Genomic DNA, 14,767 nt, shown 5'->3' with positions numbered 1-14,767 from the left:
TTTGTTAACTTAGCAGCAGCAGCTCAATGCAATATATAATCTAGCAGAGAGAAAAAAAATTTAAAAAATTAGCGAGTAAATCAATTATGTGTATTGAATAGATTTTAAAAAAACGCGCAAAAACAGAAATACTGTATATTAAAAAAGTGAGGTAGAGTCTAAAGCTTCAAAGTCCATTCAGGAATCGGATGACAGAGGGGAAGAAGCTGTTCCTGAATGGCTGAGTGTGTGCCTTCAGGCTTCTGTACCTCCTACCTGATGGTAACAGTGAGAAAAGGGCATGTCCTGGGTGCTGGAGGTCCTTAATAATGGATGCTGCCTTTCAGAGACACCGCTCCCTAAAGATGTCCTGGGTACTTTGTAGGCTAGTACCCAAGATGGAGCTGACAAGATTTACAACCTTCTGCAGCTTCTTTCGGTCCTGTGCAGTAGCACCTCCATACAATAGACAATAGACAATAGGTGCAGGAGTAGGCCATTCGGCCCTTCAAGCCAGCACCACCATTCACTGTGATCATGGCCAATCATCCACTATCAGTATCCAGTTCGTGCCTTATCCCCATAACCTTTGATTCCACTATCTTTAAGAGCTCTATCCATCTCCTTTTTTGAAAGCATCCAGAGACTTGGCCTCCACAGCCTTCTGGGCAGAGCATTCCATATATCCACCACTCTCTGGGTGAAAAAGTTTTTCCTCAACTCTGTTCTAAATGGCCTACCCCTAATTCTTAAACTGTGACCTCTGGTTCTGGACTCACCCATCAGCGGGAACATGCTTCCTGCCTCCAGCGTGTCCAATCCCTTAATAATCTTATATGTTTCAATAAGATCCCCTCTCAGCCTTCTAAATTCCAGAATATACAAGCCCAGTCGCTCCAATCTTTCGACATATGACAGTCCCACCATCCCGGGAATTAACCTTGTGACCCTACGCTGCACTCCATCAATAGTAAGAATGTCCTTCCTCAAATTTGGAAACCAAAACTGCACACCAGGGCCCTGTACAACTGCAGAAGGACCTCTTTGCTCTTATACTCAATTCCCCTTGTTATGAAGGCCAGCATGCCATTAGCTTTTTTCACTGCCTGCTGTACTTGCATGCTTGCTTTCAGTGACTGATGTACAAGAACACATAGATCTCGTTGTGCTTCCCCTTTTCCTAACTTGACTCCATTTAGATAATAATCTGCCTTCCCGTTCTTACCACCAAAGTGGATAACCTCACATTTATCCACATTAAACTGCATCTGCCATGCAGCTGCCCACTCACCCAGCCTGTCCAAGTCACCCTGCATTCTCATAACATCCTCCTCACATTTCACACTGCCACCCAGCTTTGTGTCACCTGCAAATTTGCTAATGTTACTTTTAATTCCCTCATCTAAATCATTAATATATATTGTAAACAGCTGTGGTCCCAGCACTGAACCCTGCGGTACCCCACTGGTCACCGCCTGCCATTCCAAAAGGGACCCGATAATCGCTACATACCAGACAGTGATGCAGCCTGTCAGAATGCTCTCCACAGTACAACTATATAAGTTTTTGAGTGTATTTGTTGACATACCAAACCTCTTCAAACTACTAATAAGGTATAGCCGCTGTCTCGCCTTCTTTACAACTACATTGATATGTTGGGACCAGGTTAGATCCTCAGAGACCTTGACACCCAGGAACTTGAAACTGCTCACTCTCTCCACTTCTGATCCCTCTATGAGGATTGGTATGTGTTCCTTCATCTTACCCTTCCTGAAGTACATAATCAGCTCTTTCGTCTTACTGACATTGAGTGCCAGGTTGTTGCTGCGGCACCGCTCCACTAGTTGGCATATCTCACTCCTGTACACCGTCTCGTCACCACCTGAGATTCTACCAACAATGGTTGTATCATCAGCAAATTTATGGATGGTATTTGAGCTATGCCTAGCCACATTGTCATGGGTATATAGAGAGTACAGCATTATTTCTCCATGAATTGGATAATGATTTGGCTTTGTGGCAAAGTCTCTGGATAATACAAAGATAGGTGGAGGGGTAGGCAGTACTGAGAAAACAATGCAATTGAATTGGAAGAATGGGCAAAAAAGAGGCAGATGGAATAGTGTTGGGAAATGTATGATAATGCATTTTGGTAAAAGGAACAATCGTGCAGACTATTATCTAAATGGGGAGAAAGTTCAAATATCAGGGGTGCAGAGGGACTCGGGGAGTTCTCATGCAAGACTCCCAGAAGGATAATTTACAAGTTGAGTCTGTGGTAAAGAAGGCAAATGCAATGTTGATATTTATTTCAAAGGGAATAGAATATAAAAACAAGGAGATTAATGCTGAGCCTTTATAAGACACTAGTCAGGCCGCACTTGGAGTATTGTCAACAGTTTTGGCCCCGTATCTCAGAAAGGATGTGTAGTTATTGGAGAAAGTCTAGGGGAGGTTCACAAGGATGATTCTGGGAATGAAAGGGTTAACATATGAGGAGTGTTTGGCGCTTTGGGCCCGTACTCACTGGAGTTCAGAAGAATGCAGTGAATCTCATTGATACCTACTGAATATTGAAAGGACTAGATAGGGTGGATGTGGAGAGGACGTTTCCTATGGTGGGGGTATCCAGAACTAAAGGGCACAGCCTCAAAATTCAGGGGCAACTCTTTAGAACAGAGGTAAGGAGGATTTTGTTTTGTCAAAGAATAATGAATCTATGGAATGCTCTGTCACAGACTGCTGTGGAGGCCAGGTCTGTGGGTACATTTAAGGCGGAAGTTGATCGTTTCCTGATTGGTCAGGGCATCAAAGGACATAGCGAGAAGGCAGGTGTATGGGGTTGAGTGGGATCCGGGATCAGCCATGATGGAATGGCAGAGCAGACTTGATGGGCTGAGTGGCCTAATTTTGCTCCTGTGTCTTATAGTCCCCACCTCTCGTCCCTCGTGTTCTCACGCCCCCTCCTCTCGTCCACTGTCGTGTTCCCATGTCCTGTTCTCTCGTGATCTGTTGTGTCCCCATGTCCCCTCCCCTCATGATCTGTTGTGTCCCCAAGTCCCCTCTCCTCGTATCTGCTATGTCCCCACGTCCCCCCCCTTGTGATCTGTTGTGTCCTCAAGTCCCCTCTCCTGGTGATCTGCTGTGTCCCCATGTCCCCTCCCCTTGTGATCCGTTGTGTCCCAAGTCCCCTCCCCTCATCCTCCAAAATGTTCTTATGTCCCCTCCCCTCCTCTCATCCTCCATCCTGTCCCCATGTCCCTCCCCTCATCCTCCATCCTGTCCCCACATCCCCTCCCCTCATCCTCCATCCTGTCCCCACGTCCCCTCCCCTCCCCTCATCCTCTCCTCACGTCCCCTCCCCTTCCCTCATCCTCCATCCTGTTCCCACGTCCCCTCCCCTTCCCTCATCCTCCATCGTGTCCCCGCATCCCCTCCCCTCATCCTTTATTGTGTTCCCATGTCCCAACTTCTCGTCCACTGTCGCGTTCCCACGCCTCATCCCTCGTCCTCTGTGTTCCCACATTCCCTTCATTTGAACTCCATGTCTCCAAGTCCTATCCCCTCGTCCTCCCTCACGTTACCATGAGCCCTCCCTCATCCACCAGCAGGGCTGGGTAAACGTGGCTGACAAAGGAAGTTGAGGATTGCATAAAAGCCATGGAAAGGACATATAAGGTAGCAAAAGTGAGTGGGAAGTTTGGATGATTGGGAAGCTTTTAAAATCCAACAAAAGGCCACCCTCGAGTGGAGGAACATCTTGTATTCTGTCTGGGTAGCCTCCAACCTGATGGCATGAACATTGATTTCTCGAACTTCTGGTAATGTCCCCCTCCGCCCTTCATCACCATTCCCATTCCCTTTTCCCTCTCTCACCTTATCTCCTTGCCCGCCCATCGCCTCCCTCTAGTATCCCACCCCCCTTTTCTTTCTTCCAGCTTTGCATATGGTGACACACACGTACTATGATAATAAATTTACTTTGATCTATCACCACTCTACCTAACTTCCCAGCAGATCTACATCCCTCAATGTCCTTTAGACAACCATCATTGCTACCTACAGCTCGACCTTTGTTGAAGACCAGAAACATTCTGATCCAAAACAAGCAACAGAGGTCCTGAGCACAGGTGACAACCCTCTCCCTCTATCCCATCTCCTATCACCAGCCCAATTTTACATTCAGTTTCCCACATCTTGGATTCCCTAACTTTCTAGACCAGCTTACCATGATGGACTTATTAAGAGTCTGGCTGATGTCTGTGTGGACCATATCTACTCTGTTTTCTGGCATTCTCGTCCAGAACCAGAGGACACAGCCTCAAAATGGAGGGGCAACCTTTTAGAACAGAGGTAAGGAGGAATTTTTTTAGCCAGAGAGTAGTGAATCTGTGGAATACTCTGCCATGGGTTGCGGTGGATGCCAAGTCCATCAGTATATTTAAGGCGGAAGTTGATAGTTTCCTGATCGGTCAGGGCGTCAAAGGATATGGTGAGACAGCAGGTGTATGAAGTTGAATGGAATCCAGGATCAGCCATGATGGAATGGCAGAGCAGACTTGATGGGCTGAATGGCCTAATTCTGCTCCTATGTCTTATTCTGCTAGTGACTTCCAGTGCAAAATACTTACAGTATTAAGTTCATCCATCATTTGTTGTCCCCTATTATTACCCCTCCAGTGGTCTGATATCCAGTCATGGAGGAAGACACAAGGGGGATACATACAGTGGTAGGTTACAGGTTGGGGATGTCAGACTGCAGATGACATGACTCACCAAAGTGCTCGATCGCTTCCATGAGCTTCCTGGCTTCATCTTGGACATCGGCAGGTACAGAACTCGACACGATCATACTCAAACTCATCATGCTGTCCTCGACATACCACTGAAGCCTCTCGATCTCTGTCAGAGATAGGTCAATTGGGCCATCAGAATACATGACAAATATCAAAGGTCCCAGCTCCGACGTCAGTGATTACAGAAAATCCACCCCGACCACTACCCTCTGCCTCCTACAACCAAGCCAATTTCAAATTCAGTTTCTCCAAACACCTCAGATCAGATGCACTTTAACCTTCTTGACCATCTCACTGTACAGGGCTTTGTCAAAAGTCTCACTGAAATCCACGTAAACCATGATGGATCTTACTTCAATCATAACATTTAAAACAGATTAGGATGGGTACACAGACAGGAGAAGAATGGTCTGGGTACTGGTCAAAGGGGGTAGCAGAGCATCAGGATGTCACGACTGGATGGGACGAAGGGCCTATTTCTGTGCTGTAGAGCTCGATGACCCTACTCTCCACAATTCCTTTCCTCTTCTATTGAATGACTGCACACATCATTGGTTCAGACCAGTAGCCATAAACTCTGGTGGCAACACAGCACGGCCACAAATTACTAACCTGAACTCAAACGTCCCTGGAATGTGGGAGGAAACTGCAGCACACAGAGAAACACACGGGGAGTACGTATAAACTCCTTACAGGCAGCACCCAGAGAAACACACGGGGAGTACGTATAAACTCCTTACAGAAAGCACCCAGAGAAACACACGGGGAGTACGTATAAACTCCTTACAGGCAGCACCCAGAGAAACACACGGGGAGTACGTATAAACTCCTTACAGACAGCACCCAGAGAAACACACGGGGAGTACTTATAAACTCCTTACAGACAGCACCCGGAGAAACACACGGGGAGTACGTATAAACTCCTTACAGACAGCACCCAGAGAAACACACGGGGAGTACGTATAAACTCCTTACAGACAGCACCCAGAGAAACACACGGGGAGTACGTATAAACTCCTGACAGACAGCACCCAGAGAAACACAAGGGGAGTACGTATAAACTCCTTACAGACAGTGGCAGGAATTAAACCTAAATGCTAGAGTTGTGAAGATTTACACTAATTCCCGGGATGCCGGGACTGTCATATGTCAAAAGATTGGAGCGACTGGGCTTGTATACTCTGGAATTTAGAAGGCAGAGAGGGGATCTTATTGAAACACATAAGATTATTAAGGGATTGGACACGCTGGAGGCAGGAAGCATGTTCCCGCTGATGGGTGAGTCCAGAACCAGAGGCCACAGTTTAAGAATAAGGGGTAGTCCATTTGGAACAGAGTTGAGGAAAAACTTTTTCAACTAGAGAGTGGAGGATATATGGAATGCTCTGCCCCAGAAGGCTGTGGAGGCCAAGTCTCTGGATGCTTTCAAGAAAGAGATGGATAGAGCTCTTAAAGATAGCGGAATCAAAGGTTATGGGGATAAGGCAGGAACTGGATACTGATTGTGGATGATCAGCCATGATCACAGTGAATGGCGGTGCTGGCTCGAAGGGCCGAACGGCCTACTCCTGCACCTATTGTCTATTGTCACTCTGCTACGGTGCCATTCAATAACAGTAGTTTGCATTACAGTGAATCAGGCCCTTGCTGCCTGCTTAGGTGACCAATTAACCCACTAATCTGTATGTCTTTGTAATGCGTAGGAAACCGGAGCACCCGGTGAAAATGCACACAGTCACAGGGAGAACGTACAAACTCATTACTGACGGCAGTGGGCTTTGAACGAATGTTACAGCGCTACACCAACAGCTACACTACCCTGCTGCCCGGAGAGGACTGGAGGATATCTATCACTCACATGTTGTACCAAACAGTAGAAATGATGGCACTGGTTACTGGGGCCAGAGGAGGCTCTGGGGCACTTACCAGTAAGCCCTGACTGGTCCTCTTGGGGAACGTCAGGGCTGAGAAGCTTTCCCATGGAGCCAGGAAGACGGAGGGATGTGGAAAGTTTCAGAACGTGCAGTGCATTCTTACCAATAAGGATCAAGGTCCCACTGTCTTTCGCTGTCCAGCTGACCTTGGGTGACTGAAGCTTGCGTCCACGGGGTCGCTGAGTTCCACTGGGGCCAGGTTCCACAACATGAACCATGGCAATGTGGGTGACCAGCCGGAACTCACAGCTCTGCCAGAACCTCTTCACGGACAGCAGCTGCTTGTGAAGCTTGAACTCCTTCCTTGCTTTAGCCAGGACCTGGAGCAGACAGAACCATCAATAAGTACTTAACAGTAAGTACTCCTGTTTGAGTACTGTTGTGGGGGAGCACCCTACCTGGGGGAGGCAACAGTGGCCACGTCTCTGGCACAGAGTCTGGCCCTGTGGCTCAGAAGGGTAGGGAAAGGAAGAGGATGGCAGCAGTGATAGGGGTCTCTATAGTTAGGGGGTCAGACAGGCGATTCTGTGGATGCAGGAAAGAAACACGGCTGGTAGTTTGCCTCCCAGGTGTCAGAGTCCATGATGTTTCTGATCGCGTCCACAATATCCTGAAGTGGGAAGGAGAACAGCCAGAGGTCGTGGTACATATTGGTACCAATGACATAGATAGGAAAAGGGAGGAGGTCCTGAAAACAGACTACAGGGAGTTAGGAAGGAAGTTGAGAAATAGGACCTCAAAGGTAGTTATCTTGGGATTACTGCCTGTGCACGCAACAGTGAGAATAGGAATAGAATGAGGTGGAGGATAAATGCGTGGCTGAGGGATTGGAGCAGGGGGCAGGGATTCAGATTTCTGGTTCATTGGGACCTCTTTTGGGGCAGGTGTGACCTGTACAAAAAGGACGGGTTGCACTTGAATCCCAGGAGGACCAATATCCTGGTGGGGAGGTTTGCAAAGGCTATTGGGGAGAGTTTAAACTAGGATTGCTTGGGGATGGGAACCAAACTGAAGAGACGGAGGAATAGGCAGTTGGCTCACAAACAGAGAAAGCTTGGAACAGAGGGAGGATAGGCAGGTGATAGAGAAGGGACTTGCTCAGATTGATGGTTTGAGATGTGTCTATTTTAATGCAAGGAGTATTATGAACAAAGTGGATGAACTTAGAGCGTGGATCAGCACTTGCAGCTATGATGTTGTGGCCATTACAGAGACTTGGATGGCTCAGGGTCAGGAATGGTTACATCGAGTGCCAGGCTTTAGATGTTTCAGAAACATCGAGGAGCAGACAGGGAGACAGATTCTGGAAAGGTGTAATAATAACAGGGCTGTCGTGGTGGGAGATTTTAATTTCCCAAATATCGATTGGCATGTCTCTAGAGCGAGGGGTTTAGATGGGGTGGAGTTTGTTAGGTGTGTTCAAGAAGGTATCTTGACACAATATGCAGATAAGCCTACAAGAGGAGAGACTGTACTTGATCTGGTATTGGGAAATGAACCTGGTCAGGTGTCAGATCTCTCAGTGGGAGAGTATTTTGGAGATAGTGATCATAATTCTATCACCTTTACAATAGCATTGGAGAGAGATAGGAACAGACAAGTTAAAAAAGCGTTTAATTAGAGTAAGGGGAATTATGAGGCTATCAAGCAGTAACTTGGAAGCATTAATTGGGAACAGATGTTCTAAGGGAAATGTACAGAAGAAATGTGGCAAATGTTCAGGGGATATTTGCGTGGAGGTCTGCATAGGTATGTTCCAATGAGACAGGGAAAGGATGGTAGGGTACAGGAATCGTGGTGTACAAAGGCTGTTGTAGATCTAGTCAAGAAGAAGAGAAGAGCTTACAAAAGGTTCAAAAAACTAAGTAATGATAGAGATCTAGAAAATTATAAGGCTAACAGGAAGGAACTTAAGATAGAAATTAGGAGAGCCAGAAGGGGCCATGAGGAGATAGCAGAGGTACTTAATGAGTACTTTGCTTCAGTATTCACCATGGAAAAGGATCTTGGCGTTTGCAGGGATGACTTACAGCGGACTGAAAAGCTTGAGCATGTAGGTATTAAGAAAGAGGATGTGCTGGAGCTTTTAGAAAGCATCAAGTTGGATAAGGCTACTGTGGGAGGCAAGGGAGGAGATCGCTGAGTCTCTGGCGATGATCTTTGCATCTTCAATGGGGATGAGAGAGGTTCCGGAAGATTGCAGGGTTGCAGATGTTGTTCCATTATTCAAGAAAGGGAGTAGAGATAGCCCAGGAAATTATAGACCAGTGAGTCTTATTTCAGTGGTTGGTAAGTTGATGGAGAAGATCCAGAGAGGCAGGATTTATGAACATTGGGAGAGGCATAATATGATTAGGAATAGTCAGCATGGCTTCGTGAAAGGCAGGTCGTGCCATACGAGCCTGATTGAATTTTTTGAGAATGTGACTAAACACATTGATGAAGGTAGAGCTGTAGGTGTAGTGTATATGGATTTCAGCAAGGCATTTGACAAGGTACCCCATGCCAGGCATATTGAGAAAGTAAGGAGGCATGGGATCCAAGGGGACATTGCTTTGTGAATCCAGAACTGGCTTGTCTACAGAAGGCAAAGAGTGGTTGTAGATGGGTCATATTCTGCATGGAGGCCAGTGACCATGGAGTGCCTCAGGGATCTGTTCTGGGACCCCTGCTCTTCATGATTTTTATAAGTGACCTGGATGAGGAAGTGGAGGGATGGATTAGTAAGTCTGCTGATGACACAAAGGTTGGGGGTGCTGTGGATAGTGTGGAGGGCTGTCAGAGGTTACAGCAGGACATTGATAGGATGCAAAACTGGGCTGAGAAGTGGCAGATGGAGTTCAACCTAGATAAGTGTGAGGTGGTTCATTTTGGTAGGTCAAATATGACGACAGAATATAGTATTAATGGTAAGACTCCTGGCAGTGTGGAGGATCAGAGGGATCTTGGGGTCCGAGTCCATAGACACTCAAAGCTGCTGTGCAGGTTGACTCTGTGGTTAAGAAAACATATGGTGCAATTGGCCTTCATCAATTGTGGGACTGAGTTTAAGAGCCGAGAGGTAATGTTGCAGCTATATAGGATCCTGGTCAGACCCCACTTGGAGTACTGTGCTCAGTTCTGGTCGCCTTGCTATAGGAAGGATGTGGAAACCATAGAAAGGGTGCAGAGGAGATTTACAAGGATGTTGCCTGGATTGGAGAGCGTGCCTTATGAGAATAGGTTGAGTGAACTCGGCCTTTTTTCCTTGGAGTAATGGAGGATGAGAGGTAACCTGATAGAGGTGTATAAGATGATGAGAGGCATTGATCATGTGGATAGTCAGAGGCTTTTTCCCAGGGCCACAAGAGGGCACAGGTTTAAGGTGCTTGGAAGTAGGTACAGAGGAGATGTCAAGGGTAAGTTTTTTACGCAGAGAGTGGTGAGTGTGTGGAATGGGCTGCCAGCGATGGTGGAGGAGGCGGATACGATAGGGTCTTTTAAGAGACTCCTGGACAGGTACATGGAGTTCAGAAAAATAGAGGGCTATGGGTAACCCTCGGTAATTTCTAAGATAGGGACATATTCAGCACAGGTTTGTGGGCCGAAGGGCCTGTATTGTGCTGTAGGTTTTCAATGTTTCTGTGTTTCAGGAGCGAGGCACAGCAATGTCTGGCAATGCTCTGCGAGGCCCAAGAACGTCCAACACAACTCCACAAGGCCTGGAAACACCAAACACTTAATGCAAGGCTCAGTAAGAGCGGGCACAACTCCTATGGTGGAGGGAGTCTAGGGACCTCTAGGGGACGTCCATTTAGAATGGAGGTGAGGAGGAATTTCTTTAGTAAGACTGTGGTGAATCTGTGGAATTTGTTACTGTGGAGGCCAAATGATTGGGTATACTTAAGGCAGAGGTTGATAGATTCTTGATTAGTTCGGTCATGAAGGGTAACGGGGAGAAAGCAGGATATTAGGGCTGACAGAACCCCAGACTGATATTGGATCAGCCATGATGAAATGTCAGAGCAGATTCGATGGGCCAAATGGTCTACTTCTCTCCTATATCTTATGGTCTTATCATTGGCCTCACACTCTCCCACACTGACAGAGATTTTCTCACCTGTCTGATAAATTCACTGTATGCAGGCAGATCGTATGCTAAAAGATCTGATATCGTCATATCCCACTCTGTATGCCAGGTCTCGCCCATCTCTGTAAAGACAAGTACAGGCCAGGATGATAAGAGACATAGATTGAGTGGACAGCCAGAGACTTTTTCCCAAGTGGACATGAAGGGGGCATAATTTTAAGAGATTTGGAGGGAAGTCAGAAGTATTTTTTTTTACACAGAGGGTGGTGGGTGTGTGGAACACACCGCTGGGGTGGTGGTAGAGGCAGATACATTCGGAACATTTAAAAGACTGTTAGTTAGACACATGTATGATAGAAAAGTGGAGGATTATGTGGGAGAGAATTGATCTTGGAGTATGCTAAAGGGTCAGCACTACATTGTGGGCCAAAGGGCCTTTTCTCTGCTGTAGTGTTCTGCGTTGTAATCACAAAGGTTCAGGAGACAACAGATGCCACACACAATCTCAGTGGGTCAAGCAGGATCTGTGGGGGGAGCGGTATTGACATTGAGTCGACACCCTGCATTAGGGTCAAATTAACAATTTCCCCACCATCTTAGTGCACAAGTGACCCAGGTTCAATTCCTGTCACTGGCTGTAAGGATTTTGTAAATCCTACCCCTGACTATGCGGGTTTCCTCTGGGTACTCCGGTTCCCAAAGACGTACGGGTTAATAGGTTCAAAGTAAACTTATTATTGAAGTGTCACCACATACAACCCCGAGGTTCATTTTCTTGTGGGCATATTCAATAACTCTAATAACCATAATAGAATTCTTGAAAGACCGCACCAACAGTGTGCAAAATATAATAAACTTCAAATACGAAACAAAGAAAAAATAAATAATAATGATAAATAAAGCACAATCAAGTAGTAATCATCATTTACCAAAACCTTGCTTTAAAATACAAACTCTTAAAAGAAACCATACCTTACCATAATACAAGCCTTACCCAGTTTGAGTCAGAGTCCCACAAATTATAATTAATGAAATAAAATTAAGTTTGTCATTCAAATCATACATGGATACAGCGTTCCTCTGGGGCCAAGGTACAAAAACATACATGCACGTTTAAAACAATGAGAAAGGGGAAAAAAGGGAACGTAGTCATGTAAGAAAGCAAATTTTTAGACCAAGTTCCTAAGTGATGTCCCACAAATTGATGGTTCCTGGCAGTCCAGCCCGTAATTCCACTGATCCACCACTTGAGGGCAACACTGATAGGACAGGCCACACCCAATCGAGCCCAGACGCCACGCAAGCCCGAGGACTGAGGCCTAGTCCAAGCTACAACCAAGGCGACACTGCTGCCTTTGCGGCCACAAAACAAGGGAAGCAGGCTGTGGCGATCAATGTCCAACAGGGCCTTGCAATAGCAAAAGAAACATCCAAGACAGTCACTCATGGTTTCACTACACACAGCCTTCGCACCAACTTAAGATCAATTGGTTATTACAGATGTGACAATCCATAATATAATATTACAGGACAAGCAAGCAAGAACAACTTACTTAATAGATATAGCCATTCCAACACACATAACATGCAGAAATCAATAAGTAAATTGTGGGATTGAGTTTAGGAGCCAAGAGGTTGTTGCAGCTATATAGGACCCTGGTCAGACCCCACTTGGAGTACTGTGCTCAGTTCTGGTCACCTCACTACAGGAAGGATGTGGAAACCATAGAAAGGGTGCAGAGGAGATTTACAAGGACGTTGCCTGGATTGGGGAGCATGCCTTATGAAGACAGGTTGAGTGAACTTGGCTTTTTCTCCTTGGAGCGATGGAGGATGAGAGGTGACCTGATAGAGGTGTGTAAGATGATAAGAGCCACTGATCGTGTGGATAGCCAGAGGCTTGTTCCCAAGGCTGAAATGGCTAGCATGAGAGGGCACAGTTTTAAGGTGCTTGGAAGTCGGTACAGAGAAGGTGTCAGGGCTAAGTTGTTTTACTCAGAGAGTGGTGAGTGCGTGGAATGGGCTGCTGGTGATGGTGGTGGAGGTGGATACGATAGGGTCTTTTAAGAGACTCGTGGATAGGTACATGGAGCTTAGAAAAATAGAGGGCTATAGGTAACCCTAGGTAATTTCTAAGGTAATGTTCACACAGCTTTGTGGGCCGAAGGGCCTGTATTGTGCTGTAGGTTTTCTATGTTTGTATGTTTCTAAAAAATACCAGCAATTTGCTGAATTAAAAGAGGAAAGTGGAAGACTTTGGAACATGAACAATAGTAACATAGAACACTAGTAATAGTTCCAAAAGTGATATCTACAACTGCTATCATCTGGAAGTCACTACACAATAGCATTAAACAATTAGGGCTACACAGCAATATTTATGTACACCTTCAGAAAGCCTCAATACTAAACATCACCAGAATACCCCCAAAATTCCTAGCAATTGAGAAATGAGTGTGCTTGTACCTCAGGTTTTACCGGCTTGAGCTGAGAAAAAATACTTTGAAAATAATAAATAAGCAATAAATATCGAGAATTTGAGATGAAGAGTCCTTGAAAGTGAGTCCATAGGTTGTGGGAACAGTTCAGTGATGGGGCAAGTGAAGCTGACTGAAGTTGCCCCCACTGGATTAAGAGCCTGATGGTTGTAGGGTAATAACTGTTCCTGAACCTGGTGGTGTGGGACCTGATGGTTGAGGGGTAATAACTGTTCCTGAACCTGGTGGTGTGGGACCTGATGGTTGAGGGTAATAACAGTTCCTGAACCTGGTGGTGTGGGACCTGATGGTTGAGGGTAATAACAGTTCCTGAACCTGGTGGTGTGGGACCTGATGGTTGAGGGTAATAACAGTTCCTGAACCTGGTGGTGTGGGACCTGATGGTTGAGGGTAATAACAGTTCCTGAACCTGGTGGTGTGGGACCTGATGGTTGAGGGTAATAACAGTTCCTGAACCTGGTGGTGTGGGACCTGATGGTTGAGGGTAATAACTGTTCCTGAACCTGGTGGTGTGGGACCTGATGGTTGAGGGGTAATAACTGTTCCTGAACCTGGTGGTGTGGGACCTGATTGCTGAGGGGTAATAACTGTTCCTGAACCTGGTGGTGTGGGACCTGATGGTTGAGGGGTAATAACTGTTCCTGAACCTGGTGGTGTGGGACCTGATGGTTGAGGGGTAATAACAGTTCCTGAACCTGGTGGTGTGGGACCTGATGGTTGAGGGGTAATAACAGTTCCTGAACCTGGTGGTGTGGGACCTGATGGTTGAGGGGTAATAACAGTTCCTGAACCTGGTGGTGTGGGACCTGATGGTTGAGGGGTAATAACTGTTCCTGAACCTGGTGGTGTGGGACCTGATGGTTGAGGGGTAATAACTGTTCCTGAACCTGGTGGTGTGGGACCTGATGGTTGAGGGGTAATAACAGTTCCTGAACCTGGTGGTGTGGGACCTGATGGTTGAGGGGTAATAACAGTTCCTGAACCTGGTGGTGTGGGACCTGATAGTTGAGGGGTAATAACTGTTCCTGAACCTGGTGGTGTGGGACCTGATGGTTGAGGGTAATAACTGTTCCTGAACCTGGTGGTGTGGGACCTGATGGTTGAGGGTAATAACTGTTCCTGAACCTGGTGGTGTGGGACCTGATGGTTGAGGGGTAATAACTGTTCCTGAACCTGGTGGTGTGGGACCTGAGGGTCCTGTTCCTTTGTCCTGTTGGCAGCAGTGAGATGAAAGCATGTCCTGGGAGGTGGTGGTCCCTGATGATGGATGCTCCTTTCTTGCGACAACGCTCTGAGTCGATGTGCTTAATGTCATTTTAATTTTCCACATATTGATTGGGACTCCCATACTGTTAAAGGTCTAGACAGGTTAGAGTTTGTAAAATGTGTTCAGGAAAGTTTTCTAAATCAATGTATAGAGGTACCAACTAGAGAGGAGGCAATATTAGATCTCCTATTAGGAAACAATTTTGGACAGACGACAGAAGTGTG

The 14,767-nt window shown here is 46.4% G+C and overlaps 1 protein-coding gene across 1 annotated transcript in view; it reads right to left on the bottom strand.

Annotated features, from left to right (window-relative positions):
• The window catches only part of LOC140200632 (dynein heavy chain domain-containing protein 1), a 234,934-nt gene that overhangs the window by 101,779 nt on the left and 118,388 nt on the right, over positions 1-14,767 (bottom strand). The window contains exons 18-20 of the mRNA XM_072264203.1: positions 12,997-13,006; positions 6,813-6,898; positions 4,756-4,881 (exon numbers count right to left, since the gene is read on the bottom strand). Coding sequence (XP_072120304.1) covers positions 4,756-4,881; positions 6,813-6,898; positions 12,997-13,006 — 222 coding nt within the window. The remainder of the gene's footprint in view (positions 1-4,755; positions 4,882-6,812; positions 6,899-12,996; positions 13,007-14,767) is intronic.

The sequence above is a fragment of the Mobula birostris genome, chromosome 7, assembly GCF_030028105.1.
Source record: "Mobula birostris isolate sMobBir1 chromosome 7, sMobBir1.hap1, whole genome shotgun sequence".
Lineage (NCBI taxonomy): Eukaryota > Metazoa > Chordata > Chondrichthyes > Myliobatiformes > Myliobatidae > Mobula > Mobula birostris.
This window is presented reverse-complemented; position numbering and strand designations above follow the sequence as displayed.